Raw genomic sequence first — 21916 nt, forward strand, 5'->3', positions numbered from 1 at the left:
TCAGTAGTATAGTGTGACAGTCTGAGTACAGTGATGTATGTAAAGCTGGTTATTCAGTAGTATAGTGTGAGAGTCTGAGTACAGTGATGTATGTAAAGCTGGTTATTCAGTAGTATAGTGTGAGAGACTGAGTATAATGATGTATGTAAAGCTGGTTGTTCAGTAGTATAGTGTGAGAGTCTGAGTACAGTGATGTATGTAAAGCTGGTTGTTCAGTAGTATAGTGTGAGAGTCTGAGTACAGTGATGTATGTAAAGCTGGTTGTTCAGTAGTATAGTGTGAGAGTCTGAGTACAGTGATGTATGTAAAGCTGGTTGTTCAGTAGTATAGTGTGAGAGTCTGAGTACAGTGATGTATGTAAAGCTGGTTATTCAGTAGTATAGTGTGAGAGTCTGAGTACAGTGATGTATGTAAAGCTGGTTATTCAGTAGTATAGTGTGAGAGTCTGAGTATAGTGATGTATGTAAAGCTGGTTATTCAGTAGTATAGTGTGAGAGTCTGAGTATAGTGATGTATGTAAAGCTGGTTGTTCAGTAGTATAGTGTGAGAGTCTGAGTACAGTGATGTATGTAAAGCTGGTTATTCAGTAGTATAGTGTGAGAGACTGCGTACAGTGATGTATGTAAAGCTGGTTGTTCAGTAGTATAGTGTGAGAGTCTGAGTATAGTGATGTATGTAAAGCTGGTTGTTCAGTAGTATAGTGTGAGAGTCTGAGTACAGTGATGTATGTAAAGCTGGTTATTCAGTAGTATAGTGTGAGAGACTGCGTATAGTGATGAATGTAAAGCTGGTTATTCAGTAGTATAGTGTGAGAGACTGAGTAAAGTGATGTATGTAAAGCTGGTTATTCAGTAGTATAGTGTGAGAGTCTAATTACAGTGATGTATGTAAAGCTGGTCGTTCAGTAGTATAGTGTGAGAGTCTGAGTATAGTGATGTATGTAAAGCTGGATGTTCAGTAGTATAGTGTGAGAGACTGAGTATAATGATGTATGTAAAGCTGGTTATTCAGTAGTATAGTGTGAGAGACTGAGTATAATGATGTATGTAAAGCTGGTTATTCAGTAGTATAGTGTGAGAGACTGAGTATAATGATGTATGTAAAGCTGGTTGTTCAGTAGTATAGTGTGAGAGACTGAGTATAATGATGTATGTAAAGCTGGTTATTCAGTAGTATAGTGTGAGAGTCTGAGTATAGTGAAGCATGTAAAGCTGGTTATTCAGTAGTATAGTGTGAGAGACTGCGTATAGTGATGTATGTAAAGCTGGTTATTCAGTAGTATAGTGTGAGAGACTGAGTATAATGATGTATGTAAAGCTGGTTATTCAGTAGTATAGTGTGAGAGTCTGAGTATAGTGAAGCATGTAAAGCTGGTTATTCAGTAGTATAGTGTGAGAGACTGCGTATAGTGATGTATGTAAAGCTGGTTATTCAGTAGTATAGTGTGAGAGTCTGAGTACAGTGATGTATGTAAAGCTGGTTGTTCAGTAGTATAGTGTGAGAGACTGAGTACAGTGATGTATGTAAAGCTGGTTATTCAGTAGTATAGTGTGACAGTCTGAGTACAGTGATGTATGTAAAGCTGGTTATTCAGTAGTATAGTGTGAGAGTCTGAGTACAGTGATGTATGTAAAGCTGGTTGTTCAGTAGTATAGTGTGACAGTCTGAGTACAGTGATGTATGTAAAGCTGGTTATTCAGTAGTATAGTGTGACAGTCTGAGTACAGTGATGTATGTAAAGCTGGTTATTCAGTAGTATAGTGTGAGAGACTGAGTATAATGATGTATGTAAAGCTGGTTGTTCAGTAGTATAGTGTGACAGTCTGAGTATAGTGATGTATGTAAAGCTGGTTATTCAGTAGTATAGTGTGAGAGTCTGAGTATAGTGATGTATGTAAAGCTGGTTGTTCAGTAGTATAGTGTGAGAGACTGAGTATAATGATGTATGTAAAGCTGGTTGTTCAGTAGTATAGTGTGACAGTCTGAGTATAGTGATGTATGTAAAGCTGGTTGTTCAGTAGTATAGTGTGAGAGACTGAGTATAATGATGTATGTAAAGCTGGTTGTTCAGTAGTATAGTGTGACAGTCTGAGTATAGTGATGTATGTAAAGCTGGTTATTCAGTAGTATAGTGTGAGAGTCTGAGTACAGTGATGTATGTAAAGCTGGTTATTCAGTAGTATAGTGTGACAGTCTGAGTATAGTGATGTATGTAAAGCTGGTTATTCAGTAGTATAGTGTGAGAGTCTGAGTACAGTGATGTATGTAAAGCTGGTTATTCAGTAGTATAGTGTGAGAGACTGAGTATAATGATGTATGTAAAGCTGGTTGTTCAGTAGTATAGTGTGAGAGTCTGAGTACAGTGATGTATGTAAAGCTGGTTATTCAGTAGTATAGTGAGAGAGTCTGAGTATAGTGATGTATGTAAAGCTGGTTATTCAGTAGTATAGTGTGAGAGACTGAGTATAATGATGTATGTAAAGCTGGTTGTTCAGTAGTATAGTGTGAGAGTCTGAGTACAGTGATGTATGTAAAGCTGGTTATTCAGTAGTATAGTGTGAGAGACTGCGTACAGTGATGTATGTAAAGCTGGTTGTTCAGTAGTATAGTGTGAGAGTCTGAGTATAGTGATGTATGTAAAGCTGGTTGTTCAGTAGTATAGTGTGAGAGTCTGAGTACAGTGATGTATGTAAAGCTGGTTATTCAGTAGTATAGTGTGAGAGACTGCGTATAGTGATGAATGTAAAGCTGGTTATTCAGTAGTATAGTGTGAGAGACTGAGTATAGTGATGTATGTAAAGCTGGTTATTCAGTAGTATAGTGTGAGAGTCTAATTACAGTGATGTATGTAAAGCTGGTCGTTCAGTAGTATAGTGTGAGAGTCTGAGTATAGTGATGTATGTAAAGCTGGTTGTTCAGTAGTATAGTGTGAGAGTCTGAGTATAGTGATGTATGTAAAGCTGGTTGTTCAGTAGTATAGTGTGAGAGTCTGAGTACAGTGATGTATGTAAAGCTGGTTATAGTAAAGCACAGGCTAATTACAGGCATGCATAAAAGTCTGGTTATGATAAAGTGTAATCTGATTATAGTAATACATTATAGTATTATAGTAAATTTATCTTAGATTATAGTAAATTTATCATAATCCATAATCTGATTATAGTGACATGTAAACCTGGATAGTGAAATTTGTAATCTGATTATAATGATGCATGTAAAGCTAGTTATAGCAATCCATAATCTGATTGTAGAAATGAATATAAACCTAGATAGAGTAAATCATAATTTGATTACTGTGATGCATGTAAAGATGTTTATGTAGTAGTAAGGCATAACCTGATTATAGTTACAGTTATGGTTATAGTTGCAGGTTACAGTTACGTGTACTCCGGTTACAGTAATGTGTACTCAGGCTACAGTAATGAGTACTCATGTTACAGTAATAATACTCAGGTTACAGTAACGCGTACTCTGTTTACAGTAATGTGTACTCAGGTTACAGTAACGTACTCCAGTTACAGTAATGCGTACTCAGGTTACAGTAGCACATACTCTAGTTACAGTAATGTGTACTCCGGTTACAGTAATGAGTACTCAGGTTACAGTAAAGTGTACTCAGGTTACAGTGATGAGTACTCAGGTTACAGTAATATGTACTCAGGTTACAGTAATATGTACTCAGGTTACAGTAACACATACTCTAGTTACAGTAATGTGTACTCCGGTTACAGTAATGAGTACTCAGGTTACAGTAAAGTGTACTCAGGTTACAGTGATGAGTACTCAGGTTACAGTAATATGTACTCAGGTTACAGTAATATGTACTCAGGTTACAGTAACACATACTCTAGTTACAGTAATGTGTACTCCAGTTACAGTGATGAGTACTCCGGTTACAGTAACGTGTACTCAGGTTACAGTAACACGTACTCAGGTTACAGTGATGAGTACTCAGGTTACAGTAACGTGTACTCAGGTTACAGTGATGTGTACTCAGGTTACAGTAACACGTACTCAGGTTACAGTGATGTGTACTCAGGTTACAGTAACGTGTACTCAGGTTACAGTGACGTGTACTCAGGTTACAGTGATGTGTACTCAGGTTACAGTGATGTGTACTCCGGTTACAGTAACATGTACTCAGGTTACAGTAATGTGTACTGCGGTTACAGTAATGCATACTCAGGTTACAGTAATGTGTACTCCGGTTACAGTAAGGCATACTCAGGTTACAGTGATGAGTACTCAGGTTACAGTAATGCATACTCAGGTTACAGTGATGTGTACTCCGGTTACAGTGATGTGTACTCAGGTTACAGTGACGTGTACTCCGGTTACAGTAACATGTACTCAGGTTACAGTAATGTGTACTCCGGTTACAGTAATGCATACTCAGGTTACAGTGATGTGTACTCCAGTTACAGTGATGAGTACTCCGGTTACAGTGATGAGTACTCAGGTTACAGTAACGTGTACTCAGGTTACAGTGATGTGTACTCAGGTTACAGTAACACGTACTCAGGTTACAGTAACGTGTACTCAGGTTACAGTAACATGTACTCAGGTTACAGTAACACGTACTCAGGTTACAGTAACACGTACTCAGGTTACAGTGATGTGTACTCAGGTTACAGTAACGTATACTCAGGTTACAGTGATGAGTACTCAGGTTACAGTAATGTGTACTCCGGTTACAGTAATGCATACTCAGGTTACAGTGATGAGTACTCAGTGATGTATGTAAAGCTGGTTATTCAGTAGTATAGTGTGAGAGACTGCGTATAGTGATGAATGTAAAGCTGGTTATTCAGTAGTATAGTGTGAGAGACTGAGTAAAGTGATGTATGTAAAGCTGGTTATTCAGTAGTATAGTGTGAGAGTCTAATTACAGTGATGTATGTAAAGCTGGTCGTTCAGTAGTATAGTGTGAGAGTCTGAGTATAGTGATGTATGTAAAGCTGGATGTTCAGTAGTATAGTGTGAGAGACTGAGTATAATGATGTATGTAAAGCTGGTTATTCAGTAGTATAGTGTGAGAGACTGAGTATAATGATGTATGTAAAGCTGGTTATTCAGTAGTATAGTGTGAGAGACTGAGTATAATGATGTATGTAAAGCTGGTTGTTCAGTAGTATAGTGTGAGAGACTGAGTATAATGATGTATGTAAAGCTGGTTATTCAGTAGTATAGTGTGAGAGTCTGAGTATAGTGAAGCATGTAAAGCTGGTTATTCAGTAGTATAGTGTGAGAGACTGCGTATAGTGATGTATGTAAAGCTGGTTATTCAGTAGTATAGTGTGAGAGACTGAGTATAATGATGTATGTAAAGCTGGTTATTCAGTAGTATAGTGTGAGAGTCTGAGTATAGTGAAGCATGTAAAGCTGGTTATTCAGTAGTATAGTGTGAGAGACTGCGTATAGTGATGTATGTAAAGCTGGTTATTCAGTAGTATAGTGTGAGAGTCTGAGTACAGTGATGTATGTAAAGCTGGTTGTTCAGTAGTATAGTGTGAGAGACTGAGTACAGTGATGTATGTAAAGCTGGTTATTCAGTAGTATAGTGTGACAGTCTGAGTACAGTGATGTATGTAAAGCTGGTTATTCAGTAGTATAGTGTGAGAGTCTGAGTACAGTGATGTATGTAAAGCTGGTTGTTCAGTAGTATAGTGTGACAGTCTGAGTACAGTGATGTATGTAAAGCTGGTTATTCAGTAGTATAGTGTGACAGTCTGAGTACAGTGATGTATGTAAAGCTGGTTATTCAGTAGTATAGTGTGAGAGACTGAGTATAATGATGTATGTAAAGCTGGTTGTTCAGTAGTATAGTGTGACAGTCTGAGTATAGTGATGTATGTAAAGCTGGTTATTCAGTAGTATAGTGTGAGAGTCTGAGTATAGTGATGTATGTAAAGCTGGTTGTTCAGTAGTATAGTGTGAGAGACTGAGTATAATGATGTATGTAAAGCTGGTTGTTCAGTAGTATAGTGTGACAGTCTGAGTATAGTGATGTATGTAAAGCTGGTTGTTCAGTAGTATAGTGTGAGAGACTGAGTATAATGATGTATGTAAAGCTGGTTGTTCAGTAGTATAGTGTGACAGTCTGAGTATAGTGATGTATGTAAAGCTGGTTATTCAGTAGTATAGTGTGAGAGTCTGAGTACAGTGATGTATGTAAAGCTGGTTATTCAGTAGTATAGTGTGACAGTCTGAGTATAGTGATGTATGTAAAGCTGGTTATTCACTAGTGTGAGAGTCTGAGTATAGTGATGTATGTAAAGCTGGTTGTTCAGTAGTATAGTGTGAGAGTCTGAGTATAGTGATGTATGTAAAGCTGGTTGTTCAGTAGTATAGTGTGAGAGTCTGAGTACAGTGATGTATGTAAAGCTGGTTATAGTAAAGCACAGGCTAATTACAGGCATGCATAAAAGTCTGGTTATGATAAAGTGTAATCTGATTATAGTAATACATTATAGTATTATAGTAAATTTATCTTAGATTATAGTAAATTTATCATAATCCATAATCTGATTATAGTGACATGTAAACCTGGATAGTGAAATTTGTAATCTGATTATAATGATGCATGTAAAGCTAGTTATAGCAATCCATAATCTGATTGTAGAAATGAATATAAACCTAGATAGAGTAAATCATAATTTGATTACTGTGATGCATGTAAAGATGTTTATGTAGTAGTAAGGCATAACCTGATTATAGTTACAGTTATGGTTATAGTTGCAGGTTACAGTTACGTGTACTCCGGTTACAGTAATGTGTACTCAGGCTACAGTAATGAGTACTCATGTTACAGTAATAATACTCAGGTTACAGTAACGCGTACTCTGTTTACAGTAATGTGTACTCAGGTTACAGTAACGTACTCCAGTTACAGTAATGCGTACTCAGGTTACAGTAGCACATACTCTAGTTACAGTAATGTGTACTCCGGTTACAGTAATGAGTACTCAGGTTACAGTAAAGTGTACTCAGGTTACAGTGATGAGTACTCAGGTTACAGTAATATGTACTCAGGTTACAGTAATATGTACTCAGGTTACAGTAACACATACTCTAGTTACAGTAATGTGTACTCCGGTTACAGTAATGAGTACTCAGGTTACAGTAAAGTGTACTCAGGTTACAGTGATGAGTACTCAGGTTACAGTAATATGTACTCAGGTTACAGTAATATGTACTCAGGTTACAGTAACACATACTCTAGTTACAGTAATGTGTACTCCAGTTACAGTGATGAGTACTCCGGTTACAGTAACGTGTACTCAGGTTACAGTAACACGTACTCAGGTTACAGTGATGAGTACTCAGGTTACAGTAACGTGTACTCAGGTTACAGTGATGTGTACTCAGGTTACAGTAACACGTACTCAGGTTACAGTGATGTGTACTCAGGTTACAGTAACGTGTACTCAGGTTACAGTGACGTGTACTCAGGTTACAGTGATGTGTACTCAGGTTACAGTGATGTGTACTCCGGTTACAGTAACATGTACTCAGGTTACAGTAATGTGTACTGCGGTTACAGTAATGCATACTCAGGTTACAGTAATGTGTACTCCGGTTACAGTAAGGCATACTCAGGTTACAGTGATGAGTACTCAGGTTACAGTAATGCATACTCAGGTTACAGTGATGTGTACTCCGGTTACAGTGATGTGTACTCAGGTTACAGTGACGTGTACTCCGGTTACAGTAACATGTACTCAGGTTACAGTAATGTGTACTCCGGTTACAGTAATGCATACTCAGGTTACAGTGATGTGTACTCCAGTTACAGTGATGAGTACTCCGGTTACAGTGATGAGTACTCAGGTTACAGTAACGTGTACTCAGGTTACAGTGATGTGTACTCAGGTTACAGTAACACGTACTCAGGTTACAGTAACGTGTACTCAGGTTACAGTAACATGTACTCAGGTTACAGTAACACGTACTCAGGTTACAGTAACACGTACTCAGGTTACAGTGATGTGTACTCAGGTTACAGTAACGTATACTCAGGTTACAGTGATGAGTACTCAGGTTACAGTAATGTGTACTCCGGTTACAGTAATGCATACTCAGGTTACAGTGATGAGTACTCAGGTTACAGTGATGTGTACTCAGGTTACAGTGATGTGTACTCCGGTTACAGTAACATGTACTCAGGTTACAGTAATGTGTACTCCGGTTACAGTAATGCATACTCAGGTTACAGTGATGTGTACTCCGGTTACAGTGATGAGTACTCAGGTTACAGTAACATGTACTCAGGTTACAGTAATGTGTACTCCGGTTACAGTAATGTGTACTCAGGTTACAGTAACATGTACTCAGGTTACAGTAACGTGTACTCCGGTTACAGTGATGTGTACTCAGGTTACAGTGACGTGTACTCAGGTTACAGTAACGTGTACTCAGGTTACAGTAATGTGTACTCCGGTTACAGTGATGTGTACTCCGGTTACAGTAATGCGTACTCAGGTTACAGTAATGCGTACTCCGGTTACAGTGATGCGTACTCCGGTTACAGTGATGAGTACTCAGGTTACAGTGATGCGTACTCAGGTTACAGTAACGTGTACTCAGGTTACAGTGATGTGTACTCAGGTTACAGTAACGTGTACTCAGGTTACAGTAACACGTACTCAGGTTACAGTAATCTGTACTCAGGTTACAGTGATGAGTACTCAGGTTACAGTAACGTGTACTCAGGTTACAGTAACACGTACTCAGGTTACAGTAATCTGTACTCAGGTTACAGTGATGTGTACTCAGGTTACAGTAACGTGTACTCAGGTTACAGTAATCTGTACTCAGGTTACAGTGATGCGTACTCAGGTTACAGTAATCTGTACTCAGGTTACAGTGATGCGTACTCAGGTTACAGTAACGTGTACTCAGGTTACAGTGATGTGTACTCAGGTTACAGTAACGTGTACTCAGGTTACAGTAACGTGTACTCAGGTTACAGTAACACGTACTCAGGTTACAGTAACACGTACTCAGGTTACAGTGATGCGTACTCAGGTTACAGTAACGTGTACTCAGGTTACAGTGATGTGTACTCAGGTTACAGTAACACGTACTCAGGTTACAGTAATCTGTACTCAGGTTACAGTGATGCGTACTCAGGTTACAGTAACGTGTACTCAGGTTACAGTGATGTGTACTCCGGTTACAGTAACATGTACTCAGGTTACAGTAATGTGTACTCCGGTTACAGTGATGCGTACTCCGGTTACAGTGATGAGTACTCAGGTTACAGTGATGCGTACTCAGGTTACAGTAACGTGTACTCAGGTTACAGTGATGTGTACTCAGGTTACAGTAATGTGTACTCAGGTTACAGTAACACGTACTCAGGTTACAGTAATCTGTACTCAGGTTACAGTGATGAGTACTCAGGTTACAGTAACGTGTACTCAGGTTACAGTAACACGTACTCAGGTTACAGTAACCTGTACTCAGGTTACAGTGATGTGTACTCAGGTTACAGTAACGTGTACTCAGGTTACAGTAATCTGTACTCAGGTTACAGTGATGCGTACTCAGGTTACAGTAATCTGTACTCAGGTTACAGTGATGCGTACTCAGGTTACAGTAACGTGTACTCAGGTTACAGTGATGTGTACTCAGGTTACAGTAACGTGTACTCAGGTTACAGTAACACGTACTCAGGTTACAGTAACACGTACTCAGGTTACAGTAATCTGTACTCAGGTTACAGTGATGCGTACTCAGGTTACAGTAACGTGTACTCAGGTTACAGTGATGTGTACTCAGGTTACAGTAACACGTACTCAGGTTACAGTAATCTGTACTCAGGTTACAGTGATGCGTACTCAGGTTACAGTAACGTGTACTCAGGTTACAGTGATGTGTACTCAGGTTACAGTAACGTGTACTCAGGTTACAGTAACACGTACTCAGGTTACAGTAATCTGTACTCAGGTTACAGTGATGTGTACTCCGGTTACAGTGATGAGCACAGTGATGCATGTACTCCTAAGTATAGTTACTCCTGCTTATAGTGGTGTCTATTAGTCACACAGATGTATATAAACCGGGTTATATATTGGAGTGATATCTCCTCACTTATAAACCCTGGTTATAGTGAAATATTCTGGAATGTAGTGATGACGGTGATGTATTTCCTGTAGAGATGCACGACCCCAATGATGTTGCAGGAATTCTTGCCTGCTGCGTCACACGTACTTTTTTTTTCCTTCATTTTTTTTTTCTCTACCTGTATTTCTGCGAAACCCCGCCTCCTGCACTGTGATTGACTGGCTCGTATTAATCCCACCTCCCGCACTTAAGTAATCATAAGCAGGTACCAAGAATAAAACATTTATTCGAAGCGATAAAATGGTGTTTATAACAGTTTTGGCAGTTGAATCGGTTGAGTTCCATCCTCTGTTGCTGTGGAGACATGACCTGACATCTCGTGAGCCAATCAGAGCGCAGAAGAGGGCACGCTCTTGACCTATAGGAGCGGAGAAGGCGGGAAGGTGGGAGCCAATCCGAGCGAGAAGGGGGCGGGATTTGGTTCGGAATGTATGCGCGTTTTTAGGCTAGTCACTCTGTTTTCATGATAAGGACAAAGCTGTTTATTTATCTGTTTCTCTCTGTTTTTCTCTCTTTCTCTTTTTATCAGTCTGTCCATTCTGTAGTGAGTGCATGCAGGACAGTGGTCGCTCCCTTACTAGCGGACCTGGTAGAACAGTCTCGATTCTCGGCTCGGTAAAACAGAACCGGACCGGACTGGCCCGGAGACAGGATGAGTGACCCGGTGAAGAGCTCTGTTTCCGGCACGACATCCAGCAACACCGCGGCTCCTGCCCCGGGCTCCGACACCTACAAAGGCTGGCTCTTTAAATGGACTAACTATCTGAAAGGATACCAGCGGAGGTGGTTCGTCCTCAGTAACGGTCTGCTGTCTTATTACAGGTATTTCTCACATTTTTAACACTTCATTTATTTATTTATTTACATTTTTTTTTGCACATTTTTAAAAAAAATCGTAACCGTTGCGCGACAAAACAGCTGCTCGAGCTGTCAGTTGCGCGTGCGAGCTGTCAACCTACCTCGCACGCGCACACATACACATACACATACACACATACACGGGTTCCATCCCATATCCCTTCCTACGTCATCTTCTCGCGCCCTTCCTAGTACATTACGCACTTACAGTCTACGCTCTTCCTAGTGCACTAGATTCCTAAAATGGCGCCGATTGACACTCGCGCGCACACATTTTAGCCTCTAACTGCCAAGGCCCCCTTTTTTTCCTTTTTTTTTTTCTCAACGCAACACCACAATCTTTTTTGTTATTATTACTATTACATATATATATATATATATATATATATATATATATATGTATATATTAGGACAAATTATAATCTTAAATATTTACCACAGACTCCCAGAACATCCAGACTACCTTTAATGAAAACTCATTCATATTAATTCCTTGTATTTTATCTAATATTTGTTTATATAATGAGCTAGCTTGGTAGCTAACACTAAACAGCAATAATATCCTTTTTAACTTCACAAAAAAAGCAAGCTTGGATTATTGTAAAGCCTCAGGTCTCAGGTGTTAATGCTGAACTGTCAATATTCAACTCTTTTTATGAGATTTTATTTAAAAGAAGCCATGTTTTACTGTGCAAAAGAGCTCTTTTAGTGTATTTTTGATTAAAATTCACATATTTCAGTCATGAAAGGAGGCTAATGGACTGATAAGCCGAGTCGAAGATGTTAGAGCAGGAAAAATTGTTAATGTGTACACTTTTCTGGCCGTAAGCTTCAGAATCCTTTTTTTAGTTAAGGTTACTGTTTGACTGTTTATGTGAAAGACACAACGTGCTTGTTTTTTCCCTTAGAATTCATCAAATTTGCATGTTTTTAACACACACACACACACACATTTTTATGTTAAATCAATAGCTAAAAAATTTCCCTTGCTGCAAAAAATTTTGGACCCCTAACTAACCCTACGTTCACGCTAGCAAGCGAAAAGTCACTTGTAGTTTGTCTCTTGTGAGCGTGTATGTACTGTCCAGTGTTTATTTAAATTTTTTTTTTTAGTTCAGATGAGAAACAGTAGTAGCTATATATCGCTTCTAAAGCTAACTCTTTACACACAAATTAAATAACGCACGAATCAGTGTGAAAACTAGTTGTTTGATTTACATGCTACATGCTAAGATTAGCAAAGCGAGCTCACTGTACTAGCTACGTACGATCACCAGAGGCACCGACGATCTCTGATACTTCCTTCACACGCTTTTTCTTTTTTGTTTGTAAAGTCTCTATACATATTTAATAATGAGAGTTTGTATATGACGAAATAAGATGAAACAACGGTTATAAGTTTTATTTCCGTTTTTGTGGGAACGAATTGCAGCTAGGAGCTAAAGTTGTCAGCGGGGAATTGAAGAAACGTCGGACCTCACGCTCCTTAAGATCGGTCCGAGGCCGATCGTTTGGATTTGTCACTTTTTTAGAGTCATAACGAATTTGCAAAAAGTTTGAGAATTGAACAAGTCTGTCATACACGTACGTAGAAAACGAACGATCAACTTTCGCTTGGTAGCGTGAAGAGGATGTCAGTATCAGATCGGAGCGGATCAGGTGTTGAGCCATGTCATATTTTTAGTATGAATGATGACATAGGGATTTCTGTCTCTCCATGATCATCCAAATAAAATGTAGGGGGGTGGAGGGGTGCCAATACTTTGTGCAGCGTGCCAGATGGACTGCAGTGAGTAACAGTACACCTGACAGCGAGTTCGTGTAAACAGTCCGTTCGGTATCTCGGTGCAGGATCGTGTGGCTCATTAAAATTGCAGCGAGCTCTACAGGTGTCACCTGTGGCCCGGTCCGCTTCACCTGTTGTTCGAGGACGCGCTCTGAGGTCGTCATGTTTCGTCTCGCTCGCACACGGCGGCGGCGGCGGCGACGGCGACGGAGTGTCCCATATGGCGGGCGTCGCCCAACCCAATTACATCGTCCTCTTCTAATCGGTTTCATTACTGCATGTAGGTTGGTTCCTCTGAGGATCATCACACGCTTCCACAGAAACCTTCAGCTCAGATATCAACAGGGTCTCACAGAAGAAACGGAATTTTAGGTCGAGTTAATCATGGGATCAGAAAACTCTGAAGCTCCGCCCCAAAATCATCATAATGACATCACTCGAGTTAGTAACACAGTACACTAAAATCTGCTGTTGATTATTTTCCTATAATAGCACGTCCCCCAAGTGTTTTATTCCTCAGCAACTTACCAACAATTACAATTTTCTACTTACTAAATAACTTCATACTTTTTATCCATTTATAGTTACATTTAATGTTTACTGAAATAAGTTAGTTCCTGTTTTCGCTTACGTTATAGCAGCTATAAACATTCTTTCCCTCACCAGCTTCTTTTTTCTCTAAAAAAATCGCAAAAGTAGCGTAAACTCCTCTGTCCTGAAGATGTCGGAAAAGTTACAGCTTTACCTCTGACTGTTACAAAGCTCTGAAACTGGAGACTCCTTCCATAAATCCTTCCTTCCTCCTTCGCTGTAAATCCTTGGTATGGTGCTGTTAAAAATGACGCTTCTAAGATATTTTTAAAATGATATGATTATTATTATGGGACAATATCTGGAAACACCTGAATACATACTGCACCTTTAATTTTCTTCTGAACTGCAGCTTTAAAAGAACTGATAAATGAATTTGGCTGTTTTTTTGGAATAAATATTTATTTGTTGTTGCTAACGAAGCGTGTCCCATGTCCCATGTTCGTGTTTGTGTTTGTGTTCTGATCGCTTTAAGATAACAATGAGCTTGCTGAACGAACCCACTAACTGATCCGCACTCGTTTATCAGACGCTCAGGTTCAGTCCGATAGCATCGCTCCTGCGCTCCGAGTCCAAGAGGGAAAGGACACGAGGGTAATGGAACACAGCCGATCATTTACCCTCAACAATGCTGAGTACCATGAGCTTCTTTCTTTCTTTCTTTCTTTCTTTTATTTTTGTTTTTTCTTTATTTCTTCTCTTTTTCCTTTCTTCTTTCTTTCATTCTTTCTTCTTTTTCTTTTTTATTTCTTTTTTCTTTCTTTTATTTTTCCTCTTTCTTTATTCCTTCTTTTTCCTTTCTTTCTTTCTTTCTTTCTTTCTTTCACTGTCCATCCCTCCTTCTCTTTATTCTTTACTATTCTTCCTCTTTCTCTCTTTCTTTTTGTTCTTTTATTTCTTCCTCTCTCTCTCTTTCTTATTCTTTTTTCTTTTTATGCTTTATTTTTCGTCTTTCTTTTCTTTTCTTTCTCTTTCTCTTTTACTTTTTATTTTTCTTTCTTTCTTTCGTTCTTTCTTGTTTTTTGTTTTCTTTGTTATTTTGTTCCTTCTTTCTTTTATTTCCCCTTTCTTTACTTATTCTTTTTTCCTTTTTTGTATATTTTTTCTTTTCTTTCTTTCTTTCTTTCTTTCTTTCCCATTTTTTATAACGTTTTGGTTCCAAAACAGGTTATAAATGTACAGAGTTTTGTATTTTAAAGAGAAGTTTACAATTCAGGTCTAAAGCCATTACTCTGTGTGTGTGTGTGTGTGTGTGTGTGTGTTGAGGATGCAGGTCCCACTGACGTAAGTGTCAGACAGCTGGTTTTGGCATAAATTTGCACTCACATGCGCGCACACACACACACACACACACACACACACACACACATACACACACACTTAACACAGTTAATGCACTATAAATAAATAAAACTCTTCTCAGTTGTGCAGTGTGTTTGGCATGAAGTGCCCACTGTGTCTCTCTCTCACACACACTCACACTCACTCACTCACTCACACACACACACACATCCACACACTCACTCACACACACACACTCACACACATGCTGACTCAGGGTGTGACTCCCGTCTTTCTCTCTGTAGAGTGTTTTTGTGTTTCTTTTCTATCGTTTCTGTGAAAATCTCCTTTCAGTCTGTTCCAGGGGATTACAGAGAGACAGAAAGTGAAAGAGAGAGAGGGACAGAGAAAGAGAGACAGAGAGAGAGACAGAGAGAGAGAAAGATAAATAGAAAGCAAGAACGTGAGACAGTGAGAAACAGAAAAAGAGACACAGTGGAAAAGAGAGAAAGAGAGACAGAGAGAGAGAAAGTAAGAGAGAGAGAGACAGAGAGAGAGACAGACAGAGAGAGAGAGAGAAAGTAAGAGAGAGAGACAGAGAGAGACAGAGAGAGAGAGAGACAGAGAGAGAAAGTAAGAGAGAGAGAGAGACAGAGACAGAGAGAGAGAGAGAGAGAGAAAGTAAGAGGGAGAGAGAGACAGAGAGAGAGAGACAGAGAGAGAGAGAGACAGAGAGAGAAAGTAAGAGAGAGAGAGAGACAGAGACAGAGAGAGAGAGCGAGACAGACAGAGACAGAGAAAGTAAGAGAGAGAGAGAGAGAGAGAGAGAGCAATCAACCAGTTGGATAAAATGATAGAACAGTTTCCCTTTCAGGGTCTAAAAATTTTCAAACCTGCTGTGTTATATAATAAATTAGGAAAAACATCCGACTGAAACCCTGAATACAGAATTTTGCAGAAGTGTACTAAACATCCAAACAGAAACACCAAATAATGGAAGCAGGGCAGAATTAGGCCAAAACCCTCTCCTTCTAAACATCCAAAAAAGAGCCATCAACGCGTTAAAGCGTTTAAATACAAACTGTCCTGTTATTCGGCACTAAATGGAGAGAGTACGCTGAAACACACTGACGGTGTATGGACTCAGTGAGCGCGGGCTGGGCGTAGACAGACGTGGCTTTCCCATGAGGAGAGGCTGCGAGTGATGGAGACAGAGCTGCCCCAAATACGACATCACCAGAAAGCTCTATTACTCTAAAATAAATACATAATATTTTCCCTGAATTCAGCACACGCTCCCCGATTTAAACCCCCTTTCCTACATCACTGCAAGATTTACACCATCCTGTCACAGCCTGAGGGACAACCAGAGCTAGAGAAGAGCTCTAAATCAAAAACCCCCACCCATCCACCCTAACCCCGCCTACCACCATAAACACCCACCCTAACCCCATCTACCACCATAAACACCAACCCTAACCCCGCCTACCACCATAAACACCTACTCACCCTAACCCCACCTACCACCATAAACACCTACTCACCCTAACCCCATCTACCACCATAAACACCTACTCACCCTAACCCCATCTACCACCATAAACACCCACCCTAACCCCATCTACCACCATAAACACCCACCCTAACCCCATCTACCACCATAAACACCCACCCTAACCCCGCCTACCACCATAAACACCCACCCTAACCCCATCTACCACCATAAACACCCACCCTAACCCCATCTACCACCATAAACACCTACTCACCCTAACCCCGCCTACCACCATAAACACCCACCCTAACCCCATCTACCACCATAAACACCTACTCACCCTAACCCCGCCTACCACCATAAACACCCACCCTAACCCCATCTACCACCATAAACACCTACTCACCCTAACCCCACCTACCACCATAAACACCTACTCACCCTAACCCCGCCTACCACCATAAACACCTACTCACCCTAACCCCATCTACCACCATAAACACCTACTCACCCTAACCCTAACCCCATCTACCACCATAAACACCCACCCTAACCCCACCTACCACCATAAACACCTACTCACCCTAACCCCACCTACCACCATAAACACCTACTCACCCTAACCCCACCTACCACCATAAACACCTACTCACCCTAACCCCATCTACCACCATAAACACCCTAACCCCATCTACCACCATAAACACCCTAACCCTAACCCCGCCTACCACCATAAACACCTACTCACCCTAACCCCATCTACCACCATAAACACCCACCCTAACCCCATCTACCACCATAAACACCCACCCTAACCCCATCTACCACCATAAACACCCTAACCCCACCTACCACCATAAACACCCACCCTAACCCCGCCTACCACCATAAACACCCACCCTAACCCCGCCTACCACCATAAACACCCACCCTAACCCTATCTACCACCATAAACACCCACCCTAACCCCATCTACCACCATAAACACCCACCCTAACCCCATCTACCACCATAAACACATTAAAACCCTAACCCCACCTACCACCATAAACACCCACCCTAACCCCGCCTACCACCATAAACACCCTAACCCTAACCCCGCCTACCACCATAAACACCCTAACCCCACCTACCACCATAAACATCCACCCTAACCCCATCTACCACCATAAACACCCTAACCCTAACCCCGCCTACCACCATAAACACCCACCCTAACCCCATCTACCACCATAAACACCCACCCTAACCCCATCTACCACCATAAACACCCACCCTAACCCCATCTACCACCATTAATACCCACCCTAACCCCACCTACCACCATAAACACCCACCCTAACCACACCTCACACCATAAACACCCACCCTAACCACACCTAACACCATAAACACCCATCCACACTACCCCTAACCCCGCTTACCACCATAAACACCCACCCTAACCCCGCCTACCACCATAAACACCCACCCTAACCCCGCCTACCACCATAAACACCTACTCACCCTAACCCTACCTACCAACCGTAAACACCCACCCTTACCCCATCTACCACCATAAACACCCACACTAACCCCGCCTACTGCTATAAACACCCACTCACCCTAACCCCGCCCACCACCATAAACACCCACCCACTTTAACCCTACCTACCACCATAAACACCCACCCACCCTAACCCTGCCTACCACCATAAACACCCACCCACCCTAACCCTGCCTACCACCATACATTATGTAACCATGACAACTGTTTACAGATTCGCTGCATATTGCTCTTGTGTATATGTGTTTATATAGTTTCACAGTTTCAGAAATGGATTTTACTTTGACGCAGTCTGACGGTGTTTATCTGTTCCAGGTGTAAACTCTCACCAGAATCGATAACTCCATAGAACGTTAATATCGGCTGATTTTATCGACTCAGTCCGGTGATGAATCAGTCCTGTCCTAAAGCTAGCCTACACCCTACGTCCATAGTTCCCAGTTGCCTAGCAACAAGTTCTCATGACTTTAACTACATGTCAAAAATCAAGATTTTTTTTGAGTTCTGCATGAAAGCAGCATTGATTTCCTGATTTTTGTCGCCTCCCGCAGGACGCAGGCGGAGATGGCTCACACGTGTCGCGGCACCATCAACCTGGCGACGGCTCACATCGACACGGAGGACGCGTGTAACATCGTGCTGAGCAGCGGGGGGCGCACTTACCACCTGAAAGCTGCCACTGAGGTGGAGAGGCAGAAGTGGGTGACGGCGCTGGAGCTGGCCAAAGCCAAAGCCGTCCGCATGATGAACGATCAGTCGGGTAAGATCATCCCAGATTCGGACCGGTGCTTCTGAGCGTGGCTCTCGTAAGGGTTACGCCCACAGGGGGCGGGGCTTGTGTAAAACAGACGTGTCTTAGTTACGCTCAATTCTGAACTTCAACGCATTTTTCTTGCATGATCTTTCTTTGATAATTTTTTAATTCTTTCTTTCTTTCTTTCTTTCTTTGCCCATCTATCCCTCCTCTCTTTCTTTCTTTTCTATGCTTTCTCTTTCTTTTTGTTCTTTTATATTTCCTTTCTTTCTTTCTTTTATTTTTGCCTCTGTCTTTCTTTCTTTTTAAATTTTCTATTTTCAATTTTTTTCCTACTTTTTCTCTCTTTTTGTTGTTTCTTTTATTTTTTTTCTTCCTTTATTTATTCTCTTTTTCCTTTCTTTTTGTTTTTTAAATTTTCTTTCTTTCTTTCTTTCTTTCTTTCTCATTCGTTTGTTTTTTCTTCTCTTTTTTATTCCTTTCTTTTTAAAATTTTCTTTCATTTTTTATTTTCTTTCTTTCTTTCCTCTCTGTCTCTCTCCCCCCTCTTTTTTTCAAAAACTGTAAAGTCAGAGCTTTGGTTCCTAAACAAGTTACACTCTTATTTACTGTATTCTCACACACATTACGATTTCATCACCTCCATTTAGTGTCTCGTGGCTTCATTAAGTTGCGCTCGAGTAACTTTATATCAGAGCGCGATATAAAAACTAAATAAAATGTAAAATAACAGGCTGCGCTGGATCAAGTGCTATTCTCTGTGCTGCTGAATAATGAGTGTGGAAGCCATTTTGTTAAATTAAACCAGTGATTAATGTGATCATTACAGCGAGCTCTATTCATGCAGTAATATATCGCTGATATACGAGACTCCTGTTCCATTTATTTCAACACTCGCCATCTTCTCATCTTCTCATCAGACATCATCAGATTACTCTTTTATTTTTCAGTTTTAAATTCTCTCTTGTTTTTAGGTTACATCAAAAAGTCAGTATTTTCTATCCCTGATTTTTTTTCAGGTTTGAAGGTGAGTGTTTGCGTTTAAAGGAACACAGATTTTTTTTGCACCAGGATCAAAAGCATCCAGGAGCAAAGTGCAATGATGTTGTTGTTGTTGTTGTTGTTTCCACTTTTCAGACACTCATGTTGTTAACTGAATCGATTCTGCTGTAATTTAGTTTGTCTCGTTTGCTGCCGGCTGTTTGGCTTTTTTTTTTGTTTTAGAGGTGACGTTGCTGGTCTGTGGTTTTAGAAAGAAAAATTTTCCATGATGTTTTTCCTGACAGCATTGTTGCTGCAATTATACACAAATACGATGAGTGTGTGTGTGTGTGTGTGTGTGTGGGTTTTGATGTGTGTGTAGATGATGTTGGCTGGTGTGAGCAGAGTGTGTGTGTGTGTGTGTGTGTGTGTGTGCGGGTCTCACACTCAGGCTCAATTGTCTCTTTGTTATTTTCCCTTTTCTTGTTTTGTGTGTGTTTCAGGCTGCACTTTTTGTGTATATGTCTGTCCCCTGGGAAAATATGTTTGAGTGTGCTTGTGTGTGTGTGTGTGTGTGAGTGTGTGTGTGAGTGTGAGTGTGTGTGTGTGAGTGTGTATCCAGAGAAAATGGCTGAGTTCCAGACTGCTTTGGCCCGGTTAGTCTCCACCTCTTCTCAGTTACACTCCACACTAAATTTAGCCATTTAGTGCTACATAAGCAAACAGGGTGTGGGGGTGTTTGTGTGTGTGTGTGTGTGTGTGTGTGTGTGTGTGTGTGTGTGTGAGGAGTGTAAGGCTGGGCGTCTCCTCTCTGATTGAGGTTGTTGTACGGTGTAATGTTTATTACAACCCAGTGTTCGGGGTTGTTGATACGTGATCAGTGGTCTGATATCTGAGAGCAGCAGTGATACGATACGATTACGATTTAGAGTCGTTTTAATGGGATACAGTGTGATAGTGTGTTAGTCTGTGCTTTGAGGATAGTGAGGCCACGCCTCCTTTACTAGGACTTACAGATACAAAGGCCACACCCCCTTCACCTCCTTCTCTAGGACTGACAGATACAAAGGCCACACCCCCTTCATCTCCTTCACTAGGACTGACAGATACAAAGGCCACACCCCCTTCACCTCCTTCTCTAGGACTGACAGATACAAAGGCCACACCCCCTTCATCTCCTTCACTAGGACTTACAGATACAAAGGCCACACCCCCTTCATCTCCTTCTCTAGGACTTACAGATACAAAGGCCACACCCCCTTCATCTCCTTCAGTAGGACTTACAGATACAAAGGCCACACCCCCTTCAACTTTTTTACTAGGACTTACAGATACAAAGGCCACACCCCCTTCACCTCCTTCTCTAGGACTGACAGATACAAAGGCCACACCCCCTTCATCTCCTTCACTAGGACTGACAGATACAAAGGCCACACCCCCTTCATCTCCTTCACTAGGACTTACAGATACAAAGTCCACACCCCCTTCAACTTTTTTACTAGGACTTACAGATACAAAGGCCACACCCCCTTCACCTCCTTCATCTCCTTCTCTAGGATTTACAGATACAAAGGCCACACCCCCTTCATCTTCTTCACCAGGACTTACAGATACAAAGACCACACCCCCTTCATCTACTTCACCAGGACTTACAGATACAAAGGCCACACCCCCTTCATCTACTTCACCAGGACTTACAGATACAAAGGCCACACCCCCTTCATCTCCTTCACTAGGACTTACAGATACAAAGACCACACCCCCTTCATCTACTTCACCAGGACTTACAGATACAAAGGCCACACCCCCTTCATCTCCTTCACTAGGACTTACAGATACAAAGGCCACACCCCCTTCATCTACTTCACCAGGACTTACAGATACAAAGGCCACACCCCCTTCATCTCCTTCACTAGGACTTACAGATACAAAGGCCACACCCCCTTCATCTCCTTCACTAGGACTTACAGATACAAAGGCCACACCCCCTTCATCTACTTCACCAGGACTTACAGATACAAAGGCCACACCCCCTTCATCTCCTTCACTAGGACTGATGGAAGGAATAAACTGGTTACAGAAATTTTCAAGTATCAATTTTTTTATATTTATATCAGTTTATATACACAGTTCTCTCTCTCTCTCTCTCTCTCTCTCTCTCTCTCTCTCCCCCACAGTTTTCTGTAATGCCACCAGATGACCTGCAGGTGTCACCCTCTTCCTTTCCACTCTTTCAGCCCACGCTGAGCTGCAGTGACGTTTCACTCTCCTGCTGTTAGAAACTCAGTTAGGATTTAAGAGGGGGAGGAGCTTCTACTTTATTAATGGGTGCCAAAACTATTGGAACATTGGAACTGTTTAATCTGTGTTATTATACACAGCTCTCAGTGTTTATATCACTGTTTATAAAGGGAATAAGAGGAGCTGATTCTAGTTGTAACCACACCTCTTGATAATGTATTCATTTTAGCTCCGCCCCTTTTATTAATCGCGCTG

The 21916-nt window shown here is 41.0% G+C and overlaps 1 protein-coding gene across 2 annotated transcripts in view; it reads left to right on the forward strand.

Annotated features, from left to right (window-relative positions):
- Positions 1 to 10560: 10560 nt before the first annotated feature.
- The window catches only part of osbp2b (oxysterol binding protein 2b), a 59035-nt gene continuing 47679 nt past the window's right edge, over positions 10561 to 21916 (forward strand). For both annotated transcript variants that reach the window (XM_053228946.1, XM_053228947.1), the window contains exons 1-2: positions 10561 to 10950; positions 18237 to 18445. In XM_053228946.1, coding sequence (XP_053084921.1) covers positions 10781 to 10950; positions 18237 to 18445 — 379 coding nt within the window. In that variant the 5' untranslated portion in view covers positions 10561 to 10780. The remainder of the gene's footprint in view (positions 10951 to 18236; positions 18446 to 21916) is intronic.

Source organism: Pangasianodon hypophthalmus, chromosome 24 (genome assembly GCF_027358585.1).
Source record: "Pangasianodon hypophthalmus isolate fPanHyp1 chromosome 24, fPanHyp1.pri, whole genome shotgun sequence".
NCBI classification, from domain to species: Eukaryota; Metazoa; Chordata; class Actinopteri; order Siluriformes; family Pangasiidae; genus Pangasianodon; species Pangasianodon hypophthalmus.